This window comes from Stegodyphus dumicola, chromosome 1 (assembly GCF_044657685.1).
Source record: "Stegodyphus dumicola isolate Sdum_Otavi_A_Nest chromosome 1, ASM4465768v1".
NCBI lineage: Eukaryota > Metazoa > Arthropoda > Arachnida > Araneae > Eresidae > Stegodyphus > Stegodyphus dumicola.
In genome coordinates, this window is record NC_140768.1 from 92,684,280 (window position 1) to 92,711,910 (window position 27,631).

The 27,631-nt window shown below is 32.0% G+C and overlaps 1 protein-coding gene across 2 annotated transcripts in view; it reads left to right on the forward strand.

Moving 5' to 3' along the window:
- Positions 1–27,631, forward strand: part of LOC118180522 (neprilysin-2-like) — a 113,390-nt gene that overhangs the window by 52,569 nt on the left and 33,190 nt on the right. Inside the window, exons 7-13 of one of the 2 annotated variants that reach the window (XM_085810885.1) lie at positions 1,310–1,489; positions 3,295–3,423; positions 7,333–7,457; positions 17,759–17,981; positions 22,853–22,951; positions 27,039–27,116; positions 27,225–27,325. In XM_085810885.1, the coding sequence (XP_085667011.1) occupies positions 1,310–1,489; positions 3,295–3,423; positions 7,333–7,457; positions 17,759–17,981; positions 22,853–22,951; positions 27,039–27,116; positions 27,225–27,325 (935 nt within the window). The remainder of the gene's footprint in view (positions 1–1,309; positions 1,490–3,294; positions 3,424–7,332; positions 7,458–17,758; positions 17,982–22,852; positions 22,952–27,038; positions 27,117–27,224; positions 27,326–27,631) is intronic. The other variant, XM_085810894.1, reaches the window with a different exon arrangement.

Sequence of the window (27,631 nt, forward strand, 5' to 3'; positions counted from 1 at the left end):
CTGCATCGTAATGAGTAACTCGCATGGGAAAAATTGAATTCATCAACAATGAATGCTTGCTGACCATCCCTGGCCAGAAATTGTCAAAAATTTTAAAGGATTTTCATTGACTGAAAATAAAGCCAATGCTGTGTCCAAACGGCAATTCCAGTTGCGTTATTACCACACGTATTCTGAATATGCTATTAGGTGATAGAAAAATTCAAATAAAGGAAAACTTTGGACTACTGGTGAATTGCCTTTTGGAAACAAATATATGGATGTACCCGAGTTCAACACAAATAAAGGGCCAGAACTCAGATGATTCTCCACCGTTATGTTCTGTATTGTGCCGAAAATCTTGCCTTATATTTTTTGTGTCCCTACAGAGTTATACGTTCATTAATCCTCTGACTGCAGATGCAAAATTCATAAAAGCGTAACATATTCATACATTTTCTTTCTGCGAAACTGATTGCAGTAGAAATCCTAATTTCTGCCGACACGATAAGAATCTTACCCGCGTGTATTAAGGATAAAAGGTGAACGCGTTATTTACGAATCTCACGTTCGGAGCGTGAATTTGAAATTTATGTTAATTTCATTTCATTTCCAAAGTGATTTATTTACTTGTTTTTTGATGCGTTTTTAAAGTTAATTTTACATTATTGTTTTCTGCGTGAATCATTAATTAATAATCTCTAGCACCGACAGGTTTCTTAGAATGCATTATCTCATTTTCTGCTTAAAAGCGCAGTTCGATCCTATTTTCGGTTTGGTCTATTTGATTGTGGCAAAGAAGTCGAGAGCTTTCTGCCTAAGGGGGAGGATTTCGTGGAGACCTTTCTAAGGGAAACTGGCTCGTATACACGTTACACAAGGGAAAAACCACGAAAACGCCCATGCAGTCTACCCGTTTGCAAAGATTCCGAACCTCGGACCGAATTACCAGTGTTCAGCGAATTTATCGCTCAGCCACTGAAAGGCATCCTTTCTTCATTTCCGTTAGCTGTCGCAAGCCACTAAGTTAACATATTGAAAGCGTAAATCGAACGTATACACACAGTCGATGTGATTTAGGTTACTAAAATTGAAATGTCGTTGGATAACTGGCGAAATATTTTGAAAATTCTAATAAATAAAAAATTACCTCGAAAAATGAATAACTAAAGCAAAAAGTGTGGTTTATCCCTTCGAAAGTAAGCATAAAAAGGTCTACTTGAAAATATTTCCTAGTTAACAAATTTAAACTGTTGTTTTTCTTGAAAAAGAATACTGGATATATTTTTGTCTTATAATAAAATAAAACTATATTTATTTATTTTTCAAGCTGGATAAAGTTCTGCTATTCGGAATGGGAAGAGAAAAGTTATCGCACGGGTTAAATGATTCCGCCATAGATGCTTACTTCAGATTAATGGTGAAAACAGCTAATCAATTGGGTGCAAATGAAAATACTTCAGAAACAGAGCTTCGGGAAACGCTTGATTTTGAAATCATGCTGGCTAATGTAAGTAAAGGAAATTCTTAATTTATTACTTTTCATAGCAGCATTCACCTGCTGTATTTATGTGTTCGAATTATTATTCAAAACAGAAGAATTATTTCTATTCTTTGATCAACACCGACAACTGCGTATGAGGTTAGCATCGTATGTCAGACTACGTAAAAAACTGTCAAATAATAGAAGAAAATTTCTCAAATTGTAAAATAGCTCAGGGTACAACAATTTGCTTTGGCATTTATTTCATAGGATAACAGTACTTCCTAAAAGGGTAATATTCTAATAGACATTTTATATATAATACGATAGAATCCATGTAGCACAAAAAACATATGAACTGATGTGACTTGACTCATGGACATTCATGTTTTGAATATGAACTTTTCTATATCTGACCCATACCAATTTAGCACTTTATGTATAATTAAGAATACAATTCGTTAATTCACTCTCACTTCTATTTATTAAATATGTATGCGTAGTGCACTTAATATATTTTTTTCTGTTGCGTAAATTCTATTTTATTTTATTGCCTATTTACTGTATCCACTTGTATGTTACTATATTTTTTTCTATATTATTAAGCATATGAACTTAGTCCCATTCAATGTAAGCACGTATTCTATAACCTTATAGCTCCTGCTGCCAGATAAACAATGAAAATACAATTGCAGATTTACAGTGCCCTTTGCTCGCGTACTTTGCTCGCGTAGACATTTGCCTACCTACCGGGCACTCTATTTCTCTCGCGATACTGGTGAACGCGTGTCAAAAGCGACTAAACTATGGTAAATATGATGGTGTCCTTGTCCTCGGTCAGCAGGCAACAGGAACAACAGTCTTCTTTGTTCGATGTAGATTCTAAAGTAGAAATAAGCCTTTCTGTGTTGTATAAATGCTGGATAATAAAAAAATAACAAAATAGTTAGAGGCAATCAAATACTTTTTAACTGCGATTGCTTGAAGATAATTGTAATAACTTGCTTTAAGATGTCATCCGGTGGTTCAACAAACCTAGAAAGTATTTCAAAAAGACTGAATATCTCTGAATGACATAATTTAATATCTCTTGAATGTACGATTATTAACCATTACCAGTTTAAAAATACCATTTAATAAAGGCATTTAATGTATGGCAGTATTGATTAAGAGATACCTTTTGGTAAAAATATAGGAAATTTAAGAGTTTACATCACCTATGGAGAAAGTCATAATTAGTAAACTTTTTAGAAATATTCTTAAAAATAAGAAATAGATCCAGAGATGAAGAAATCATCAAAATAATATGACTTAAATAATTTTACTTGAAGAACAGCAAGGTTATTTACTGATAATCGTTAAACTTAATTAATGAACTTAATTAATTTAATTAACATTAGTGAATAACGCTATATATTTGCCTGTTTCCATACACACTTGTGTTACTTATTCATTTTCAGTCCTTGAATATGAGAAATTTTACGACGGGAAGAAACTGTGGTTTGTTCTAAAACAGCCTTGTAGCTTATACTATCGTTACTCGTAGTTTGTACAATCGTTAATTGCTTTTAAGGTTATGAATTAGTATTAATTATGAGTACTGTGAATTAGTACTAATTCATTTAAGATGTATTACTAAATTCTTTCCAAATCTTAGTGATGAGTTTTGCTAATTCACAAATATCTAATTTCTTCTGGTATATTTCAAGACTTTTCCCAAACAGTTACCTTACAGCATTTAAAGAAACGCGAAATTGTACTGCTCTCATTTATTCGGTTGACATTGGTTTTCTAACATTTTATTTGAGCTGATTGAATTTTTTTCTCTGTAGTTATCTTCGACACATGGAGCATTCATCAAAAGTCCAGCTAGAATGTCATTTCGTGAACTATACAATATGTCTTTAGATTACACGAATGACAAATACACTGTAAGGAAGCTTGTGGATACGTTACCACAGGTGAAATGATTGTTTTATAAACTATCTTCATGGATAATTAGTGATATTAAGTATAAAAGCATGTGTTCCTTTAAAATTTACTTTCTGCTGAAAATGAAATTTTACATACTAAAGACTCAGTTGCAACTTATGTTATAACTTATTTGACTGTGAAACTAAAATCGCACAACAATGATTGTTCCATGGATAATTATTATCCATTAATCGAGGTGGGTTTGTGGTTAGGAAGAATGTTTTTCAAAACACCAAAGACACAATTGTCCATAGATGAAACGTAAGCGGACTAGGCAGGAATAAACTCCTTTCTAAAATTTTCTTTGAATTGACAGAACTGGATTTATGTATTTTTTTCTTTTCGTTTCGTTTCCAATAATAAATAGACCTTTTTTATATTTTTGTTTTTGGTTATAGACATTTTGGGAAACTCATGCTTCATCAAGCGAGTCGCAATGTATTTCCATTTTTCTCTTATTGAATAGTTTTTATACAGGGCTCTACAAATTGTTCTACGTTGAGGCACATGCCTCGGCAAAATCTGGTGAAGATTATGTTTTTCAGCCTTTTTAAGTTGTAAATCTTCATTTATTATTTTATTTATTACTAAAGATGTATTTAAAGACTTTACAATTGATTGCTGCGTCGATGAAGTTTCTCTTGTTACCAACGATTTAGCTTTAAAAGTATTAAAAAAATAAATAACTTTCATTTCATTCATTAACTTCATTAACCCCAAATTTTCATTTGGAGTCTTCTTTCCATATAAAAGTAGTGACTGCCAGTTTTTCCCATTCTGATTAATAATGATGCTTATTTTGCATATAAAAATTTAAATACCATGCATTTCCCAAAGTTTCTGAATCATGGAGTAGGAATATTTCTCTTCAGAAAGCGCAAAAACACATCTTTCAAGCCCCAGCTTGTTTACATGCGAGATTTTGAAAGAAGAATTTTAAAAGTAGCAGAATTATGTTTCTCATTTCAAGCAATTAACTGTTGTCTGAAAATTTTATTCCGAAAGCGTTTACTTTTTTTTTAAAACATTCTTTATCAAAGGCGCTCTAAAAATGTGTAAACACACTTTGTACAACAATCTTTGTACACTTCGCTAAAAAAAAGGGGGCGGCATATCTCCCGTTCTACTGGGCCGATTGGCAAAATTCAACTTGCGTTTTTATATATGTATTTTGACATAAAATCGGAATTTTTCTGAAATGAAATGCCAAGTGTTTTTTTCATGTTTCGATTCTACGACTCAAATTATACCAAACTGCCAAGTTTTGTAAAAATCGCACGAGTGGTTTTTAAAAAATTAGCTCTAAAACCTTTTCTCAAAATTTAATTATTTTCCTCTTATATCTCTTTTTTTTTTTTATTAAACGTATTTGATTCTTTCTTTCACATTTCGAAATTTAAGTTCATTCCAAATAAAATTCGCCTATTTTTTATGATTTATTTTTAAAATTTGTATTTTTAAATAATTTTTATAAATTTTTCGAAAAATATTTTGCATTATAATCTGTAAAATTTTTACCATCATCTTAAAGTAGATGTATTTAAGCATACATGCAAAAAATTAAAATGTTTTATTCAAAATTTCTAAAGATATACGTGATTTTATATATTGACGTGTTTTGAAATTTGGCATAATTGTTGAAAGCAATAATAATATCAAATGTTGTTTAGGCACTTTGTTAAAATTATTTGAAAGGAGCGATGTAACTTTTTTCCCGCTCATGCACAACGTAAAAAGGTTAGGAACGGTGTGATTTTTTTTCCGTTCCTTCCCAAGGGAAGGGGAAGGAAAATGGGTTGCCATATCTTAAGAAGTTCCCCAAGTGAATTATTCTTGACGCAAACTGAAAAAAAAGACACCAAGATAAGTTTGCGAGTTTCTCCATAAATTTCCCACTAAATTTTACAAAATTTAATATTTAGGCATAATTTGAATCGTAGAATCGTAGAATGGGAAAAAATTATATATTATATAAGAAAAGTCCCATTTGAGGTCAAAATACCTATGTTAGACTAATGCTATATATAAATCTAATATATACCCTAAGTCGCGCTTTCGAGGCATGAAAAATGCAATTTGAATTTCGTCAGTCGGCCCAGTAGAACGGGAGATATACGTAGAACTGTTCCCTTTTTTTTCTTTCTTTATACCCAGTGTACATTTATACTTCTCTTTAAAGGTTGCCTGATAACTTTTAGTCTACCATCTTCATTCACATTGGTATTTGTATCACTGGCTTTTTACATGATTCTAGCATGTTAATGCTCACATACTGTATTATTTAGATTGCTACTTAATCTTCAATAACGCTAAGTTTACTGTATACTACTTGTCATCCGATTTGATGAAGACGGTACATAATTTCTTCTTGAGTTAAAAACCTTAACACGCACGCTACTTTTGTTATTACTGGAATTTAAAAATAACGTATTTAATAAATAAGTTTTGATCTAGTGTAAATGAAAAGCATTCCTGAAAACATTTATAAACATTGATGTTATTGTGGTTGAAAGCTAACTAAAACAAAACACAAACACTTAACAATACTTGTTGTAGAAATACGAATAGAAATTGTAATTTTTTATTTCTGAGTAAAGATGTATTCATTTCATACAAGAGTGTAAAGAATTTTATGAATAGAATGAGCATAATTTAAGCATAGTTGAAACTTCGCCCACAGGAGAAGAATAGGGTTAATTCCAGTCTAGTTTTCTCCAAAGATTAATTAGTAGCGATTTTATAAAAAAACAAACACCTCTTTAAAGTTGACTTTTGTCTAATTTTATATTATTCATTTGGCTTGATAATCAAACTTGTTGTGCACAACTAGACTTTTAATATGTTTCAGCTTGAAACCGTAATTTTTAACTACCTTTACCTTTAGTTGAATCAAGTGTTTATAATCAAGCTGTTATGCACAACTGTACTTTTAATATGTTTCAGCTTGAAACTGTAATGTTTAACTACCTTTATTTTTAGTTGAATCAAGTGTTTATAACCAGTAGTACAATAGTTCTGAATTGCTCAAATGTTTCTCAAGTTTTCCGAACTAACCTTCACTGTATATTAAAGTTCTTGAATATATATTTATTTACTGAAAGAAATACAAGATACATTTAGTATTTAACATCGTATGAGTATTTAATATCATAATCCTGAAATACAGTTAGATGCTTCTGAACTACAGTCAGAGTATTTAATGTCATAACAACTTTCACAAATACCTTCTGTAAATAGATAAATTCCGGGGATATTCTCCAGAGTTTTCAAGTGCTTATTTGTTTGTTTAATAAGGAAGCTCTTACTATTTAATAAGTGGTGCATAATTAAATTTCTGTTAGGATTTTCTAACCATTGCCCTATATTTTATTTAAACAAACCAAGTTTGTAACAATAGAAACAACTTGATTTGAACTAACTTATAATAACCAGTTTCCCTTGTTTTATTCATCTTTCTGAAATATTTATTATTTTTATATAATTCATACAATGTATTTTTTAAGTTACATGTTTAAAACTTTTCTATGCACTTGCATTTCAAATACTTCATGCAAAAGAAACCATTTAAAAATCCACAAACAACCTTTTCCTGAGTTACAGTTAGAGATAACACTACTCGAAAATATGAACGCTCATTTATATAGTTAAAAGGAAAAGATCAGCTCTCTCAAGCGCCTGAAATAAAAATGAGATATGAAATGTTGCTAATAAGTTTTTTTGCCTTGTAGCAACATAAGGCTTACTTCACTAAATTAGAGAAGGTTTTTCAGGAATTTAATTTTTTCTAAATTTTAGTTCCCTATTTATGTTTCATGAAATATGCTTGAATATTTATGGAAAAAGAGAGTGAAATGTTCCTTTTTTTTTTTTTTTTTTTTTTTTTTTTTTTTTGACAGATTGATTGGCTTAAATATTTTAGTGATGTGCTGAATGCTACAATCAGTGAAAATGAACCCTTGATTATTAAGGATCCAGATTTCATTGTTCGGCTGGTAAATTTTATCACACAAACAAAAAAGCGGTAAGACAAATTTCGCAATGGATTTAGTGTATGTTATTCTGCTTTGCAGAGGTAGATACCAGCAGCTAAAATAAAATTATACATGTATGCATGCGTGCATATACATCCACAGAATATTCATTATTATAAAAATACATATTCTACTCATTAATTTAATAATAATAATGCACAAAATACAAAGGAAGTTATTCAAATCAATATCTAATTATGCACTGTGGGTTACAACTGGCGATAATATTAAAGAATAAAAAGTGTAATAAATATTCACATTTAATACATCCAATGCATATCCAAACTGGAGCAAGCTAATATAAGAAAAGAAAACAAAAAATAATAAATAATATTTTTTTTAGCCCAAAGAGGCTCTAGCCCAAAAGGCTATTAGTCTCGAAACGGCATTTTGCGACGAATCACTTTTCAAATTGTTGCCCTCAAATATTATCGCCCTGTATTATGTTTAAATAAATTAAATAATGACGAATCTGCATGGATGTATGTATGTTTCTGGTACTGTGAAAATCAACTGAACCTAGCGCCATCAAATTTTGAATAATAGTCCTCCACTCGAATATGTGCACCTGGAAGCCTGAATTTTGAATTTCTTTTATTATCTATTCCTTATTTTGTAAAACTTTAACGAATTTTTCACTCAAAATGTCTACGATTTGCAAAGCGAGCAGTGACAACGGTGTAACAATTTTATCTCTAGCACGCGAGACTGTCTATCGGAAATTATAAAGATATGTCACTTTTAAATATTTTTAGCCCAAAGTGGCATATGCCCAAATGCTCTCGAAACGTGTATATGTGCGTAAATGAAAAAAAAAAAACGCTCCTCTGGGTCCCCCGGGGAAATTTTAAAAAACCCAGTGTTTTTTTTTTTTTTTTTTTTAATTTATGCTAGGAGCTGCGTCTTATCGGGCTCTGCTATAATCTGTTACTTTAAAATAAGAATTTAAAAGTTATTTTCCTGCGCCCTATTTTACCCATAACCATGAAAACAACAACTGCGGGGAAAAAAAGAGTCAGCTCGCTTATTTATCCCCTCCCCCCGATTCCCTATCCACTCAGAGTGTCTAGTTTCATGAAAAGCATGCGAATGAAGCTGACATGAACTACAGTCTGAAATGTGTGTGTTTGTGTAAATGAAAAAAACCGCTCCTTTAGGGTAATAAAGGCTTACTTGAACTACAGACTGAAATGCTGTGGAGGAAATAAATGCTATGTGGTGATGACGACATAGCTGCGATCGCTTGTGGGAGGGCTAGTAACGGCCTTAAAACGCCTATTTCAAAATAGCAAATTATAGTTGTCCTACCATACGGTATAAGATATTTAATTTACATGAAAATAATGCTTTTTTTTTTTTCCAAAATGTTAAAAATACAAGCATTTATTTTTAGTAAAGTTAAAAATACAAATTTGTGTATAAAATTAATAAGGGACATTAGAAAAATTTCTGCTGAGGGATATATATGTTGGATAATTTTCGATGCATCAAATTTTATTTACTTTCAGATGCTACTTCTATGCATCACTTTCAAAACCCGCACTCTTTTATGTTTAATGCATAATGGCAGCTAAATATCTACAGATAGTATGAAGAAGAAAATAAAAGACCAGAGTAGTCGAGCGGATCAGATCGATGAATACTGGTACATCGTCGATTTCAAATTTCACTGAACTGTCTGACTATGTAGAAGCTATTGTATAAATGCATTTTCGTGTGTAGAAGTTAATGAAAACGTCTCCACCGACATCTCTTCCCTCTGACAGATAGCCCTCGTGTAAATGACTTCAATTTTACAGAAAATAAAAATCACGACTTGAAAGTTTAAAATTTAAATTTTCTTTCTGGAGAAGAAGTTTAAATTTATCTTACATTTTTCTAAAATTGATTTTGATCGTTTTGGGAATTTACTTTATTAGAAAGTGTTCTCTGTATCTAGTTTGTTTCTGTGAATGCTGCAATTAAATTATGGAACTTTATCGTTTTGTAGAACTGCTCTGAGTTTGTGTGTCCATGAAATTAAAACAAATAAAATGAAAATTATATTTTGGATACTATTCTTAATACTTTAGTAGCCCGTGTGTTAATAAAAAATACTTTATTAAAAATAAATCTCTTTTAATATTAGCAAACGTCTTTAGCTTAAATTTTGAATATTATGGGCGTCTATTTTCATTACGTTACGACACTAGGATATTTATCTTCCCATACACAGCTTGTTAAGTGTCTGCCACACATCAGTTTGTTTGTGATGAACAACTGTTTCAAACAATTTTTCTACTTAATTTAACACTGAAAAAAACACGCACGATTTTCCCCACCCTTTTGCAAAAAACTCTAAGTAGTTTAATTTCACAGTCGGCTCAGCATCTCCCTCTATATCATCACAATGAAGAACCAGTTTCTCCCTTAAATAGTAACCCCAAGTGACTGGCTGTTTTAAATCATGTGACAAAGAATTTTATTATGCATTTGTTCGCCTGAAATTTTTTGAATGTGTGATACGGCTGGGCACAGGAAAATATAATCAGTAAGGCGTAAAATAGCAAACTGTTTATAGTAAATGCTAACGAGGTTTTAAATGAAATGATTTATTATTAAATGTATAAGGTATTTCTCCCGCCTTCTTCGTATGCCTTCGTGGTGGTCTGCACGCTCAGCGCGTAATTGAGAGGTCCTTGGTTTGATTCGCGCGAAGGCGTTGCAAATTTTTCATTTCTCCTGCTTCCAAAAAATACCTAATGTCTCTACAAATGAAAGGAAAGCACTTTAGAGGTTTTTCGATGTGAATAAGCGAACGCTTGAAACACGCTACGGTATTAATTCCGCGGGATTAAGAATGGGAGAATCAAAAATTAAAGAATAAATCTAACCTACATTTAATCCAACTTCATTTTAACTACGCTGCTGAGGTTACTTACTGCCAATTGATATTTGGAAATAATAACTAAATTAGCAACAAATAAAATTAAATGTACTTCGTCGTTATGCGCCTGCCATTCAGTTTGGTGGGATTTTTAGTTGAAATAATTTTTGGTTATAAGAATAGTTTACAGATGGCTAGCAATGTAGTCAACTAACACTTTTTATGGGCATTCGCTCCATTATTATAATTAAATAAGGTATTTTCAACTTATTACATCATGTACTTATTTTAGTACTGCTTAATCGTCTACTCTTCACACCCTAAAGAGAGTTTCTTTATTAATAATTTTCTCAAAGAAGTATGTTTTTGTGTTTCAAATAATAGTATCTGTGTTATCCAATTTTTCTTGAGCAGTTAATGAAAGCTAACTTTCGCAAAACTTTGTAGTTTACACTTGGGATTATAATTTTTTATTCTGTGAAATTTTTATCATATATATGGGAAGATTTTCTTATCTCGTAGTCAGCAAAATTGTACGCCTAATAGGGGTTCGCCTTAAAACACGCTATATCCGGGCTCTAAACGTGCCTACACTGCAGTTAGATAGATAATCGAACACCAAATTTAAGAACATCTGCTAATGACTGTCAACAAATGTATAATGTTCATAAATCAGAATGGTTAAGGAATAAAATATTTTCAGCGAAGCTCTTCAAATCTTTTACAACTCTAATTAAAACTTTCGTTTTATTAAGTGTAGACTTAGAATTTTCTTTTTTTTCTACAAGTTTCACTTTGTACCTATCGTCGAGGTATTTGATTTCAACCAGAAACAAATTTTGGGATTGCATTTAATGATTTTGCCTTTTACTCGTATTTGGTCTTTTAAGAGGTAGCCTTTTTTATGTGTGTGAGTGTCTACATGTGTCAGCACGCAGTAAGGTAAATTAATTATCAGAGATGTTGTTGCACTCATTTTCTTGATTGTGGTAATCCTTTGATTTAGCCTTGTTTTGTGATTTTTTTGGAATCCCATATAACTGACCATATAAACTATAACTCAGTTATTTTCAGTACAGGAAAGCATCTCTTTTGATGGCATCTATTAGATGTTTCTTTAGATACTTGTTGCTTTGACAATGTTATCCATTTTAATCAAATATGTGGGAAAAAGGATATTATTTTTTCTCAGATATCGGCTGACAGCTTAATAATATTATTATTGGTTTTAATCGAAAATTCTAGTCATTTTTATTTTTTCTTTGCAGAGTTTTAATCGGTCTTTCTACATGGTAGTCCAACAGACTTCGTTTCGTGGTAATGCTGATGAATGAAATCTTTTCTGTCATTTTTACTTCCTTGTACGAAGTAAAGGAAGTATTGTAATCACGAAAAATTCCGGGTACCATATTTCAACGATAATATCCATTTTGATGGCTATTGAATATAATAAGGATGTTTTTGCATGACATCTGTACATAAGGACAGAATAAAGGATCCTTTTCTAAAATTGATTTAAAATCGATGAAGGATTTGCGTGGCGTCTGTACGTACGTACATAGGTATGTACGTATGTATGTATCTCATATAACTCAAAAATGAATAGCCTCAGAACGTTGAAATTTTGTATGTGGCACTGCTATAATATGTTAGATGTGCATTTCCCTTTTTTGTTGCAATCGATAGCACCAAAAGTATATAAATATATATATATATATAATTTATTTCCTAAACAATAATGATTAATTTATTATATTATCTCCTAAGTTTAATTAAAGTAGAATTATTTTAAAAGAGTGAATCCATACTGGTAAGTTATATTTTGAAAAATGTTTTGAAGTAATTTGAAAGTAAAATGTTAATAATGTTTTAACGGAGACTGGAATTAAATCATCATGAAGAACAAAATTTCAATTGGAAATCAAAAGGAAAAAGTAAATTAAATGCATGTAATCATTGTCATTGATCGGAAATTAGTTGACTTTTCAAGGGGAACAAACCAACTCCTGTTCAATGAACAATAATTAATAAAAATACGTAAATACGAAGGTGTTTCATCTTTACTCGAGTTAGAAGGTAAAGCCAAACCGGCAATTCTAGTCAGGCCAAAAATTTCCGCGAATAGAAGGGATTACGAACCAATGCTGATACTCAAAGAACTTATTCTTATGAAGCATTTTATCCAATTCAATTTGGAGTAAAAAGCAATTTCTGTAGAGAAATCCGAAAAAACTCGAGTAACCGTCCCCGACACCCTCATGTTTATGCATTTGAGTTCTATATTATTTGTAAAAATTAAACATTGGAAACTGTCATTATGAAATAGAATTCAAAGAAAAGTTGAAATAAACATAGAAGATTACAAAATAAGATAAATAATGCAAACTTTGTAAAAACAAATCAAAAATAATATAAAAAATATAATAAGACCAGTGAATGTACATGAAGATATAAAGGCCAGAAAGGTATTAAGTAACTTACATTCTTTCTAGTGAGGAGTTGGCAAAGTGTTCTCTTCGCGTCTGACTCATAAGTGTAGGGTGTCCGAAAATTCTTAGCTGCAGTGGGGGCTTTGAATAATGTCAGTCGGTAAGACTTGGGTGAAGTAATTTATGGTAGTGGGTGGGACTCGGAATTCTTGAGGGATGTATTAGGTGGAGTTCTTATTTGAGTGAAACTGTCTGTTAAGATTTTTTTGAAAATACTAGTGAATGGAAATTAATTAATTTCTGGCTAATTGTCGTGTCGCAATGATTAAGAATTTAAGAAAGGAAAAAAGGAATTTTCACTGTCCAAGAGCTATTAGACAGACTAAAGTCATGAAATAGGCCCATTTTTTTAATAACAGCATAGTAACAGCATAAGTCTGAAGACAATTATCTTTTTACAATATATACAACTGAGTAATTACACTATATACAAATCCTTCAACTGATAGTCATCCAACTTTATACCGCCTTCTCAGGATTAGGAACAAATTATCATATCCCTATCAGTTAAATGATTTAGAGTGAGTATTTAACGCCTGCTCTTTTAAGGCAATGGTTAATAAATTGAATGGGTATTAGATTATTTTTGAGAATTATAATAAGGAGCAAAATTTCGCGTTGTAAATCTATTGTATCTGTGCATATAATTTTAATTCGTTGTATTTGATTTAATTATTTTATTATTAATTACTTTTTTGGATATGTTGGAGTTCCAATTTATTAATTTGTTAGTATTGAAATTGAAGTTTCTTGTTTTGTCAAAAAGTAAAATTTTTTTGTAGTTAATGATTTGAAGATCAAGAAAGTCTATGCTATTTTGTGAATTATTAGTTTTATTAAGTGTAAGACAATTTGGATAAATCTCGGAGTGTTCAATTTTACCAAAATTATTAATTGTAATAAGTTCATCAATATATCTGTAGGTCCGTTTGTAGTAATTTAACTCTTGTGGTTGTAGATTTTTTGGAAGTTAAATTCTTTTATAAATAAAAAGATATTACAGATCAAGGAGCTGGAATGTAAGCCCATTGGCAATCCTCTGACTTGTTTAAAAAGTTGATTTTGAAACTTGATGTAGTTATGAAAAAGTGTGCATTTTAGGTAGGTTTTCCATTTGTCAAGAGTCATAATTTTGAGCTTATCGGGGAAGAGTTTAGGTAGATTAAGTAGACTGGTATAGATTTCTTCTAGAGGAAGTTAGGTATATAAGTTTTAAAAGTCATAGTAGTTAATGTTTTGGACGTTAATTGTTTGAATAGTATTAATGACAGGAGTGTTATTATAAATGATCCAGCAATAGTTATGATTAGTGTTACAATCATTGAAAATAAATTTACAGATTTTATTAAGTTGAATTGAAAAATAATAGTCTACATTTTTCTTGTAATTATTAGTTCCATTAGCTATAAATCTGAATTTTAATGGTGTTTTATGGAATTTGGGAATTGCATAAAGATTAGTAAATCTGTTGTAGTTTGTATTGAAAGTAATATTGAGTTTCTTATGAAAAGTTTTAATCCTGTTTGTTATAGATGTTTCCGTAAGGTTGGCTAATTGATAAGTAGTTGCGTTGAGAAGTTCTTTATGAATAATTTCTGCGTAGAATTGTTTTAATATAATGCTAAAGTTATTAGTTGCTTTATCTATTTTTGTAATAGTAAAAAGCTGTTTTAATTTTTTAATATCTGATGTAAGTTGCGACCAATTCAGTGTACTTTTAAACATGAGGTGACTGATTTCGGTGGATATGCGTTGAAGAATTTTAGCTTTCTATCTTAAGAAGTTATCTATGGGTAAATTCAGTTGATAGCTTGCTTTAACTAGAAATTCGTTGATGTTGTTTTCGAAAGTCTTGTAATAGTAATTTTTAGTCATGTTCCTGACTGGTCTAAATTTTATACCATAACTCATTAGTGTTTTTAGTTGATGGTTTTGTATGATATTCAGGTTGCCAGTAATTATGTGCTGGTGATGAGAATCTACGTAATTGCTGTAAACTGGTGTCTTACAATGTCATTCTGCTGTTTCATCTATTTCATGGTGGTTAGTGAGCAAGTTGCTTAAGGTCCTTTGATATTTAAATTCAACCATTGGTATTGTGTCAAGTGCGGGGAAGTAATCTTTACAATCTCTGATGATTCTTGAGAAATGAATATTGTCAAACTGCGGATGCAGAAAATTGACTTTAAAATAAATTTTGCGCCATGCCTGCTACATTATTATGGTATAAATATATTAATTATTAAAATATTAGAAAGTCTGAAAAGACTAAAATCGAGAATCATGTTTTTAATGATTTGTATGTCGTCGTAGCTTTCTTGAATGACTTTTTTTAGTTTGATAAGGAATTTATTAGTACAAGAGTGTAACCAGTTGAGAAGTTTCTTGGGAAAGTTGTCTGAGTCAAAAAAAAAACATTTCAATTGTTTTTTCAATGCAAGTGCATCCAAAGTGGATAAATATCTCGCATTATTTTTTTATTTTGCTTCCTCTTTTTCCTCTCTGCGTTTTGTTGCTGTAGAGCTTAAATTGGCTGAAAATAGATTTTTTAGAAGTATCTCTATGACTATGTATATAAGTGTTAAGTCCATATGGATAAAGTGAACGTTGTTTTAGTATATAAAGAGATTCCTGAAAAATTCGTGTTTTGTGATTGGGTATTATATCTAGTATCTGAAGTTGAATAGAGTTGAACTCATGGTGTTTAAAGTGCTGTAATTCTGCTGTATTGAGTTGTGATGGTGTACTTATTTTAATGCTATTTTTTTGTGCGTTGAATTTTCTAATTTGAGCTCTATGGTTATTGATTCGAAAGTTAAGATTGTTTTTAGTCTGTCCTATATATTTCATATGTCAGGTGCCGCATGTAATCATGTAAATACAGTTAAATGTTTTTCATAGAAATTGCTTTTTTGGGTTTGCCTGTAGCAGGCATGGCGTTAAATTTTCAAGTTTGTCATCTAGTGGAATGACATTTAATGATTTCAATTTGAGGTAAACTAGCAAGATTTAAAAGTAAGGAGGCTGCTAACCTTCATAGATAGATAGATAGATATAAATATATCCACTCTGTTACTCGGCTCAGTGAGGTCAGTTTCTTTATTCTTATATGTTTGTAAATAGTGCATTTTTTGCTTTAAAAATGTTTGAATTATGTAGTTCTTACCTTCCGGTTAAGGTTTTTATACCGATAATTAACCTGCATATTATAGTTGTAGAATTATGAATAATTTAAATTTGTTTAAGTGCCGCTAAGCTTAATTTTTTTACCATAGCAGCCATCTTTGTTTACATTTGAAACTTAGGGGAATAGTGGATTTGCTGCCAATCTAGAGAAACTAAGCTTCGCGTCAACAACGTAACGTCTTCTTTTATTATAGCGAATTAAATTATGCTCAATACATTCTGGAATTATCATTTAAGTTATTAAATTATGTCATGTATTGACTCAGCATAGCATCCACAAGAAATTCAGTCAGTTTCTGCCTTCAGTGTCTTTTTGCCGATTGAGACCAAAAGTAACCTTTCAATTTTGTGCACCTAAAAATATGCCTTCTTGTCCGCTGGCCGAATTGCTTATTTTTGCGTAGAAACTGTAATTTTAATTGCCAAAAAAATGTTTAATTGTTTTAACTGTGTCTGGTGTTTTATGTTTTTCTATAGCTTTCAATTTTTAATATAGATATTTTGAGTTTTGTGTATTTTTTCCTTGTCGTAAAGTGAGTTTAACTGAATGAAAAATCTATCTCTAATGAAATTCAAGAAAATAAGTTTAAATGAAATGCAGGAAAAATGCGTATAATTTAATTTTCCGTACATGGAAATCATGCGATGTACACATCAGATTTTTTAAATAAGGATTCGCATTCTTGCTTGATCGGACATTGCTTCAGCATTATCTACAGATTGGTAAAATTTCTTGTAATTACGTTGCTGTGACTATACTTCATCAAGCGCTTTTTTAGGTGTTTTCTAGTTTTTATTAGGATCCTTAATAATGGGAATTATTTTAAATATTTTCATATTTGGTAATTAATTCGCTCATAGGGTTTGCAATGACTACAAAATTTTTCAATTCCATTATAACTTTTTACCTACATATTGCAAAGGCCGAATTAAACACATGGCGAGATTATGCGATACGTTTAATTCTACCCATATTAGATCAAAATCTTATACATGCCCATTTGGATATCTAATGATTTCATAATGAATACGATCATTCTGTTGGCTCTTTTTGCTTCTTTTCTTTCTTTTTTCTGTCTTTTCTTTTTCCGTTTTTAGTCTTCATTCAAAACTATTGAAAAACCAATATCGTTATCAAGGGTTTGTCATCCAGAAATTTTCAAGGGTTGGAAATGTTCCGTTATTCCCTTTCTTAACATTTTCTGTATATGGTGACAAAATTTGCAAATGTGTCCAAAGATTTAAAAAAAAAATTAACCATAGGTCTAACATTCATGTTCAAAAGATTTTTTTTAATTTCGCAAAGTGCGTATAATAAAAAGTTTGAGTTTATGCATAAATAATTATAAACGTACTTAATTCAATTATCTTGACGCATTGAAAATTGAGCTGATTTTGGGTCATTATTTGCGTGTAAAATAAATTATATAGATTAAAGTTTCAACATTGATGTGACGGAAATTTATACCAGATGCGGCAGGGCGTGAAAACTGATATGTTGAACAGATGACAGATGAACTGAAATAGAGAAGAGCACTAAGGATAGTGAATTCTTTTTCTTTAAAAGTTCAAAAAGATAGCACAAATCCTACTAGCCCCATAACACCATTATAAGAAAATCATCATTCATGGTTATATGAAAAACCACAAAAAATCATTATGCTGATCCTTGTATGACAATTAAAAGAAAAAAGTAAAATTATTATATGATACCTTCGACAATCCTAATGGCTGATACTTCTCTTTTAAGGGTGGTCGCCAATTATATGATGTGGAGGGTCGTTTTGAAATCTTTGCCTCTGTTATCGAAAGACTGGAGGGCTCTTTCTTTGGAACACAGAAGGCTCAGTTTACCAGATGCAGATGAAACTCCCCGCTGGGAAGAATGTTTGTCATATTTTCCTGCAAAACTAGAACTTGCACTTAATTCCTTCTACCTCCGACACTACAAAGGAAAGGAGAACAAGGCCATGGTACGTGTTAAAATATTTTTCCAAAGATTATAGTATATGTTATGAAGAAATTGAATGATGTGTCACTATGCATGTTTGAAACTTTAAAGAAATCTTATGCATAATGCTTCACATTGATCAACATCTTTTCACTTGCTCATATATTATCTTTTTTATTTAAAACCACATAACGAATGTTTTATTGCTACTGCAGATTGAATTGAACTGTATCATTTACATTACATCAAAGCACGCAAAGACTATTTGAATAAGAAGAAACCTATGTAAACTGATCGCATTAATGTTACCTGTGGGAAATGTCGCGAAAACTCTAATATAGATAGGCCGTTCATTAGGATTTAAATATGGGTCAAATTATAAGTGTTCAGCGGTTTTTATCGCTTGAGTGCTGATGGGCGTTACTTCTGCAGAAAGAGCAGGTATACAAATTTTAGTAACAACGAAATTAAAAGTCATGAAGCTTTCAGGTTAGCTAAGACTATAAGGTATTTCTCCCGCCTTCCTAGCATGCCTTCGTAGTGTACTGGTCAGCACGCTCGTCGTGTATTTGAGAGGCCCGTGGTTCGAGTCCCGGCGAAAGCGTTGCTCATTTTTCATCTCTCCTGCTTCGAAATAACCTAATGTCTCTACAAGACTATAAATGAAACAAAATGTGAAGTATACTATTTATGACATTGCATAATATAGGCAATGCGATAGGTATAATCGCTTGAAACTATAGAACAAGAGTATTTGGCGTATTTTCACTGTTGAACGCACATCCATATCAACATATTCCTTAGGCATGTGTTTGTTCTGCAATTCCTACTGCTTATTGCTTCGACAGCCAGAATGAAAAAAGACAGGTACCTTATTTCGCAACTATTTTTGCCCCCTTAAGGAAAATTAAAACATAATCGTGAAGAAAAGAACGTATCTAAAAGAGCAATTTTTTTAAAGAAAATAACATCATTTTATTCAATAAGAAACTGGAAAGTCAGATATAAAATGTAGGGGGCCAGATATAAAACGCAGATATAAAACGATATAAAACATAACGTATACAAAACACATATTTAAATCCAAAAAAAAAAAAAAAAATTAACGGGCTTTGAAATAGATAGAGAGAAAAAAAGCGAAGTTCAATGAAACCTAATCATTAATATTTCCTAATGCATTGTGAGCAATGTGCTATTAATATTTTCTAATGTGCATTGAACAAGTTACTATTAATATTCTTCAATGTGCGATAAACAATATGTCATATCACCTTGTCTCTAAATATTATGTCTCTTTATGTGTGCAGTGTACTTACTCATATGCTAAAAATGTGGAAAAATATGTAAAAATTTAGAGATTGCGATAACTAAAGTAAATGAAACATTTAGAACTTACAAATTGGGGTGCTTCGATCCAGTAGACTACTGAGATCACTCCACGTTTCTGTTTTATTTTCTCAGTTACAGTTATTTTGTAGCCCCCAGACTTATATTTCGAACAAAACAGAAAAAAGAGATAACTTTCAGAGCCGATTTCGGAAGAAAATCCACTTCACTTGATGCTAATAGTTATTGAATTGTATTTCGTTCCCTATTTCATTGCTTGTAACTGATGTTTTTGGGTTAATTTGCATTTTATCATGTATGTATTACATTTAATGCTAGGTTTCGCAAATTTCAAACGTATTAAAGAAACACGAAAGGTTCTGTAGACGAGCAAAAAGATCGTTTTCTCTCAAATGTTCTTCTTCATAATACCGATGTCCCACCTCTGCAAAAAGTTAATCATTTCGTAATTTGTGGGTATCTAGTAAGCCAGTGTTACGATCAGGAAAAGAATGGATCGAGTCTTGTGGGCACAAAAGGCCCAGAAATATCCCACCTCTTCAAACGACAACTCATCTAAAAATTCATAATCCTTGAGAATAATTACAAGGATCCTAACCTTTGAAATCATACTGAACCAACATATGCTGAATAACCGGGTAAAAGCTCTAATAAAAAAGGAGCTCAAGATTTCCAATGTCTCATTTCCTTAAAGGATGAAATCGATACCGTTAAAGCAAATAATCATGTTTCAAATCAAATGTCAATGGTCACTTAGTATACAGAAAATACAGGTAGAGGACACATGTGACTCCATCTAAGCAAATTAGGTTTCGTCGGGCCTTGCTAACTGCTTCCGCCTATGATGGATATCCGTTGGAGAACAAACAACCCAGAGGATGATCCGAATATGCTTTCCATCCCTCTTTTCCTACCACCAGCCTCTCGAGAGGATTTTGGCCATCGTGTGTTTTGATAGCCTCCTTGCCGCTGACACTATACGCTTACAAACATTCCTGTCTTATTCCGAATTCGAACCCGGGCCCGATGGTACTTCAATTAGTGTCATTAACTACTATCCCGTCTGGATGGATGACTGATATGAGATACACAACATCCACCCATAACATATATGGACATGAGCAAGAATATATAGGTCAAGTTACGGGACGGAGAATTTGAATTTCATAGGAGTCGAATATTTCTCCTATATTTGTTACAGACTCGAAGTTCATTTGCAGATATTTCCTTAAAATTATCGAAGACGGAGGGGTTTAATTCCTTGCTAGAATATTTGAAGCAGCTTTCCACCTGCAAATTACAGCCTAAATGATTCAAAAGATATTTCGTACGATAGATTTATTCTTCCTAATGACAGAAATCAGAAAGTCATGATCAAGATTCTGTTCCCATATGCTAACCCGAGAGGCATACAGGACGAACTGCGAACTTTTGAATTTCTGGCTTTCAAAGTAATTAAGCTCACGCGAGGAATGCGAATTAGAAATCACAAAACTCCTCTTTTTTATCACGTTTACAGAGAATGGCAAATCATGGGTACGTTCAACCTTGAATACACATGCATCTTAAGGTATATGTAGAATCTTACAAAGGCCGGAGAGGGTCGGTTATACAACATTTTCGCTGTCAGACTTACCAACATACTTCGTGGCCTCTAAATTTCCTTCTCCACGGTGCAATAAGTGCAATGTTGATAACGAGCCGAAATTTAGAGCAGAAAACGCATAACAGAACTAACAACATACGATAGATGTCAGTATCCACATTCAATACTGAAACTAAAAATTTGAAAAAATCAAAATTATTCAAATAAAATCTACTCGGAGAGGATCACTGCTAAAAAGAAAAAATAAGATACTGAACTTTTCAGATAAGTGTACTGTCTAGCAAACGTTCTTCAGGTTAAACGTCTCAAGTTCTAACTACTCTTATAGCTATTATCAAGGAGTTTGGAATCCAAGAAATTACTTAAAACTTATATGCAGTGCAGTATGCAAATGCCAGGATTCATGAACTCTCAGCCTCAGTTTAACTCAGCAGGAGGTTTAATTTACCCGTCATAGTGATGTCGAACCTTCTAATATTGTATGCAAATTTGACGATTTTCGTAAATTTTATCAATCATTACTCTGTTTAACTTAAATCTTGCAAACTAAATACCTATAGATACAACAGATAGGAGAGCTATGAGTGAGATATGTTTTAGGTTAGGTTAGGTTAATTAATTACGGCAAAGCATCAAGGGCTATCTGCCTAAGGGGAGGGATGCCTTCGTGGAGGACTTTCTAAGGGAAACTGACTCGTATACACGTTACACATAGGGAAAACCACGAAAACGCCCATGCAGCCAGCCCGTTCGCGGGATTCGAACCTCGGACCGAACTACGAGTGTTAAGCGACTTTACCGCTCGGCCGCTGGCTGTAACGAGGAAATTTTGAAAGAAACTCTACTATGCAAATTAAAATCACTCAAATAATTTATGATTAGATCTTCAACGTGGTGGTTTTTGGCAGAATGATTGTACTTTTTTTATCTTTGAGGAGATGAACATTTCTACTTATTCTTAGAACACTTCTTTCATCAAGAAAAGGATTCAAAGGTAGAGTTCTATACTTCGAATTTAAGTTTTTAGTACACTCCAATTGATTTAATTTATCACTAAATCTTATTTTTCATTAATATCTTCTTAATTCATTCTATTAAGACAGTTTCGCAATGTAAGCGTAGCCTTTTCAACAGTCGTGTGCATTTATAAAATCAGAATTTATTTGGTCACACTTCTGGCACTGTTTATGAATGTTCGACACCAAGCCAAGCTTTGAGTCCAAGAAGGAAATTCGAAAAGAAATTCAAATTTTTTTGTTTTCCTGATTTAAAGTACAGTTTTAGGCTGTTCTTGAAGGAAATTTTCTCCTTTCCAGTTCATCAGAGGCTCAAACATTCTCAGTGGTTAATGCATTAAGTTGAAGCAAACAGCACCGTATCACAACATTTGCGATTTGGCAGGATGTTTTGCCTACATCTACATGAAATGCTACCGGCAGGGTTTTTATATTTTAACAGCATTTCTAATTTATTAAAGAACTTGATAAATGATTTTGAAATGGTTCGGAAGCATTGCAATGTGTTACGTAGGTTTATGTTAAGAACCTTATCTGTATTGGGGCTTAGGGTGGTCAAAAGTCGTTAGCTTGAATTCCCATCCATGTCGATTTCCAATTTTTCATGTGTTAGCATTGCTTAGATAAAGCGTTAATAGCTTCGGCCCACTTTCCTTACTGACCAGCTTTTGATTAAAGCGACAACTAGAAAATTTAGGAAAGCAGATCTCTCTATATATATCTTTCCCTACGTTTTTTCCATTTGATGACTTGCGTAATTGCATACTTTCCGTATTTTTACCTATTTGCGAGTTTTAAGGTATTTTCTCTTTTATTTTTTGTCTGTAACTTTGTACTCAGTGCGAAAGGTCCCCATCTCTACGTACATAAAGTTCTTTGCTTTCTACATTTAAGACTTACATATGTTTCTTTAATACCTTTCAGGTGACAGAGATAGCTGAATATATTCGTGGAGAAGTCTTAAATATACTTGAAAGCAGTGCTTGGTTGGACGAAAGAACTAAGAAGAATGCCATAGATAAGGTTTCGTAATACTTTATTATTTTCAGAATGTTGTTTACAAATGCTTAATTTATTATGGCGAAAGAATTTGTTACGGCTTACAAACTTTTGATGATACTAAATCTTACGTTTCTGTGCAAAATATACAAATGCCAAAGCACTTTCTATACCCAGCTTTCAATAGCAGGAAAATTGTTGGAACAATCATTCTGTATTCGTAAACTTCATAAATTTGCCCATTTTGTAGGATTTTGTGGATTTTCATAAGTTCAGCTGCGCGCATCGACAGCTGACGTCATGTTGTTTCGCGATAGCTGCGCTCGCCACCACCTGACAACACATTGTCTTTACCACCACCTGTCAACACATTGTCATGCCATCTGTTTTGTTATAAATTTCGAGTATCGCGTAGTAGCTCTGTGTTTTAATAAAAGAGTTATGTTAATAAAGTTGATTGTGTTAGCAACAAGGAATCATAACGTGTAAGGACCAACACCGAGCCATATATAAAACTCTTACAATAGTGACCCTTCTGCACGCATGAAGCTTCAAGTTAGTTGCTCGTTAAAAGCTTGGTTGTTTCAAGACTTCCGTTTTCTTCTCTTCAACTACTACCCCTTGGAGGAAATAGTAGCGGTAAAGATACTGATCGACAGTTCTGTAGATCATACACTGTGGTTTGCTATGTGCGAGTCCAATTTTGCTTTAGCTATACTAAAGCCTATTATGGATCTCAAGACGAAATTTGATTATTACGTCGCTTATTTTGCGACGAGATTGTTTCTTTGATTCGAAATATCACACTTCAAGCGTACTGATACTTCTTATGAAAAATTGGAAACGTGTCAGCACTCATTTCCCAGCTGAGACGCTGGCGTGCCAAAGCGTTTTCTCGCTCACCCCCGCCCGTAAGACATTTGTGCCAGAGCCTTGGAACGTTTTAAAAACTATAACGTTTGGCACCAAAATGGCATTGTATGTACATATGGTTTTAGATACACTTAGATTTGACCTTCTACTCAAAATGAGAGTACCATGTCTCATACACACGTGGTTTACGATTATATAAACATAAGAGGAAAGGAATATTTCCAAATGGCATGCTTTATAACGGCTCTTTAAGCTGTCATGTAAGTTAAAATTAGCGTTTAAATGTCTTTTTCCTTTACTTTGCATGAAAATATATATATATAAAAAATTTGCTCACTTTGAGAAATAATTTGCAGAAGAGCTACTCAAATTATTCCAAAATTTTAACTAATAAAATACATTAATAAACTTTTAACTTAATAAAAAAATCTGATGTGTACATCACATGACTTCCTTGTACGGAATATTAAATTATATGCATTTTTTCTTGCATTTCATTTAAACGTATTGGATTGAATTAAATCTACTTCGCCAACAGCGCATAAACCACAATAGAATAAATGTATTCTTCAAAATTCACTCTTTGTTTACCATAGCGACACTCTGGCGCTAGGTTCAGTTAACAGTATTATATTTCGTTCATATTATAACTCAGAATGCACAAAATTTATATCATTTAAAGAATTATCTAATCGTTGCCAGATATTCTATTCAAATACTATAATAAAGCTAGAACTATGTATAAAAGAAATTAAGCAAACAAAACAAAAAAGAAACAGTTTTTCACAGACGATTGAGTATTTCTCATTCAATTAATTCAGTTTTCACTTCGCGACAAGGCAAAAATACATAAAAACTCAAAATATCTGTATTAAAAATTACGAAGTAAATCTTAAACGCTTATTTCCTCGAAAAAATTCCAGAAAGGATTAAGCATGATTTAAATAATAAATGAAGGCGTTATCTTTGTTGTTGCGAAGCTAAGTTTCTCTAGATTGGCAACAAATCCGCTACCCTGCGGTTTCAAACGTAAACAAGAGCAATGGCCGCCATCAAAAACATTATTACGCTTAGCGGCACTTAAACAATTTTAAAAGTGTTGATAATTCTAAAAATATTGCATACAGATTTATTAAATGCATGAAAACCTTAACCGGAAGATAAGAACAACATAATTCAATCATTTTTAAAGCAAAAAAAGTACAATTTACAAACATATAAGAGTAAAGAAATTGAGATCACTGAGCCGGGTAACAGAGTGGATATATATATATAAATATATTTATATACGTTTAGTGCGGCCGATTGCAACCAAAATACGAGGTGCACATCTACATGTTATAGCAGTCCTATATACAAAATTTCAACGTTCTGAGGCTACTCCTTTTTGAGTTATGCGAGATACGTACGTACGTACGTACATACGTTCGTACAGACGCCACGAAAAATTCTCTTCAGAATTCATTTTAAAGCAGTTTTATAATTTTGTTGTAGGAAAAGAGTGTTTTATTCTGTCCTTACATACAGATATCACGGAAATACATCGTTAAATTGCATTTGAAAGAGGTCAAAATGGGATATTTTCGTTGAAATATGCTGCCTGAAACTTTTAGCGATTACAATACTTCCTTTATACTTCGTACAAGGAAGTAAAAGAAACAGTTTTTTACAGACGATTTAGTATTTCTGATTAAATTAATTCAGTTGTCACTTCGCGACAAGGCAAAAATACATAAAATCTATAAATATATGTATTAAAAATTACGAAGTAAATCTTAAACACTTATTTTCTCGAAAAAATTCCAGAGAAGATTAAGCATGATTTAATTCGCAATAATAAATGAAGGCGTTATCTTTGTTGTTGCGAAGCTAAGTTTCTTTAGATTGGCAACAAATCCAATATCCTGCTGTTTCAAATGTAAACAAGCAATTGCCGCATTCAAAAAAATTATTAGGCTTAGCGGCACTTAAACAACTCTAAAATTGTTGATAATTCTAAAAATATTGCATACAGATTTACTAAAAGCATAAAAACCTTAACCGGAAGATAAGAACAACATAATTCAATCATTTTTAAAGCAAAAAATGTACAATTTACAAACATATAAGAGTAAAGAAACCCAGATCACTGAGCCGGGTAACAGAGTGGATATATATATATATAAATATATTTATATATGTTTGGTGGGGCCGATTGCAACCAAAATACGAGGTGCACATCTACATGTTATAGCAGTCCTATATACAAAATTTCAACGTTCTGAGGCTACTCGTTTTTGAGTTATGCGAGATACGTACGTACGTTCGTACGGACACCACGAAAAATTCTCTTCAGAATTCATTTTAAAGCAGTTTTATAATTTTTTTGGAGGAAAAGAGTATTTTATTCTGTCCTTACGTACAGACATCACGCAAAAACATCGTTAAATTGCATTCGATAGCGGTCAAAATGTATATGTTCGTTGAAATATGCTGCCTGAAACTTTTCGCGATTACAATGCTTCCTTTTTACTTCGTACAAGGAAGTAAAAATACAAGAAAGTCTGTTTATAGAAAGTAAAATCTATCATCAAAATGTTCATACGAGAACCACTAGAAGTGCCGCTTTCTAACTCTTTAGGAAATGAATCACCACTCTCATTCATATCACTAATTGGCTCATTTATAATTCGTCTGATAAAAAACGCTTTCTCGCCATAATAAACTGAAGTATAAGTAAACTGAAGGCTTTAGAACATTATTAAACAGCGAGTGGATATTTCGGTCATTTCATGGATTTAGGTTTAATAGCAAAAACCCCTCCAGCCCTGAACACATCCTAGCGATAGAGACTGACAACCTCAGCGAAAAGCTCGCATTTACGCTTTCCCGTGGTGAAAGGGTTAAAATAGCATGTAATGTGGACTATGATAATTCATTATACCATGCTGATTGAAAGTTTAAAATATTGCATTTTCAAGATCAAATTAAACAAGTACTATATTTTCATTCTATTCTGTTTATTTATTTATTTCACTCTTTATTTATAAGAGAAATGGTGATACATTTCTTTTGTAAATCTGCTAATTTTCGAACTTTCCTGGATCTTTCCAAATATTTGTTGAATATTGTTTTGGGCATATAAAATAATATATTTTGCCTGTCTTACGTATAAAATATGATGCAAATTACAGTCAGATATTTGATGTTTATTTCTAGCTTTTTACATCTAAGGTGCTAATTTGCTTTTGCATCGTAGGCTAATGCCGTGACGTTTAAAATTGCGTATCCAGAAGAGCTTATAAATGAGACCGTTATCTCTTTACTTTATCCAAACGTGAGTATTTAAATGTTCATTACCAAAATTTCCGAAAGTATTTTACATTTAAAATGTAAGGACTATCTATGTGGTTGTTACTAGTCATATTACTTCTTATTTTTCAAGGTGAAGCTTAACAAAAGTCATTTTAGCAATAGATTGAAAATACTCAAATGGTTACAAGACCACTTCTACGTTACGTATCAGGATCCTACTTATAATAAAAGGTATGTAATTTTTTTCATTATTTACTCTTTTAAAGAAAGAAATACAATTATGCATCTATAGTTATAGATTCATTATCGCAGTTTAACTCGAACTCTCACTCCTAAGAAAAAGTGTCAGAAAAGTTAGAAAATACACACATACCCAAGACTTAACAGTAAACACTTTTCTGTGTGTTATATGAATTAAGACGAATATAACAATTATTGTGAATCAATTACTCGATACCTAACTCGGGATAATAACCAACAACGTTTTGAAAATAATAGATCCAAGCACTGTCTGCAAATATTTTCACGGAAAGTTAT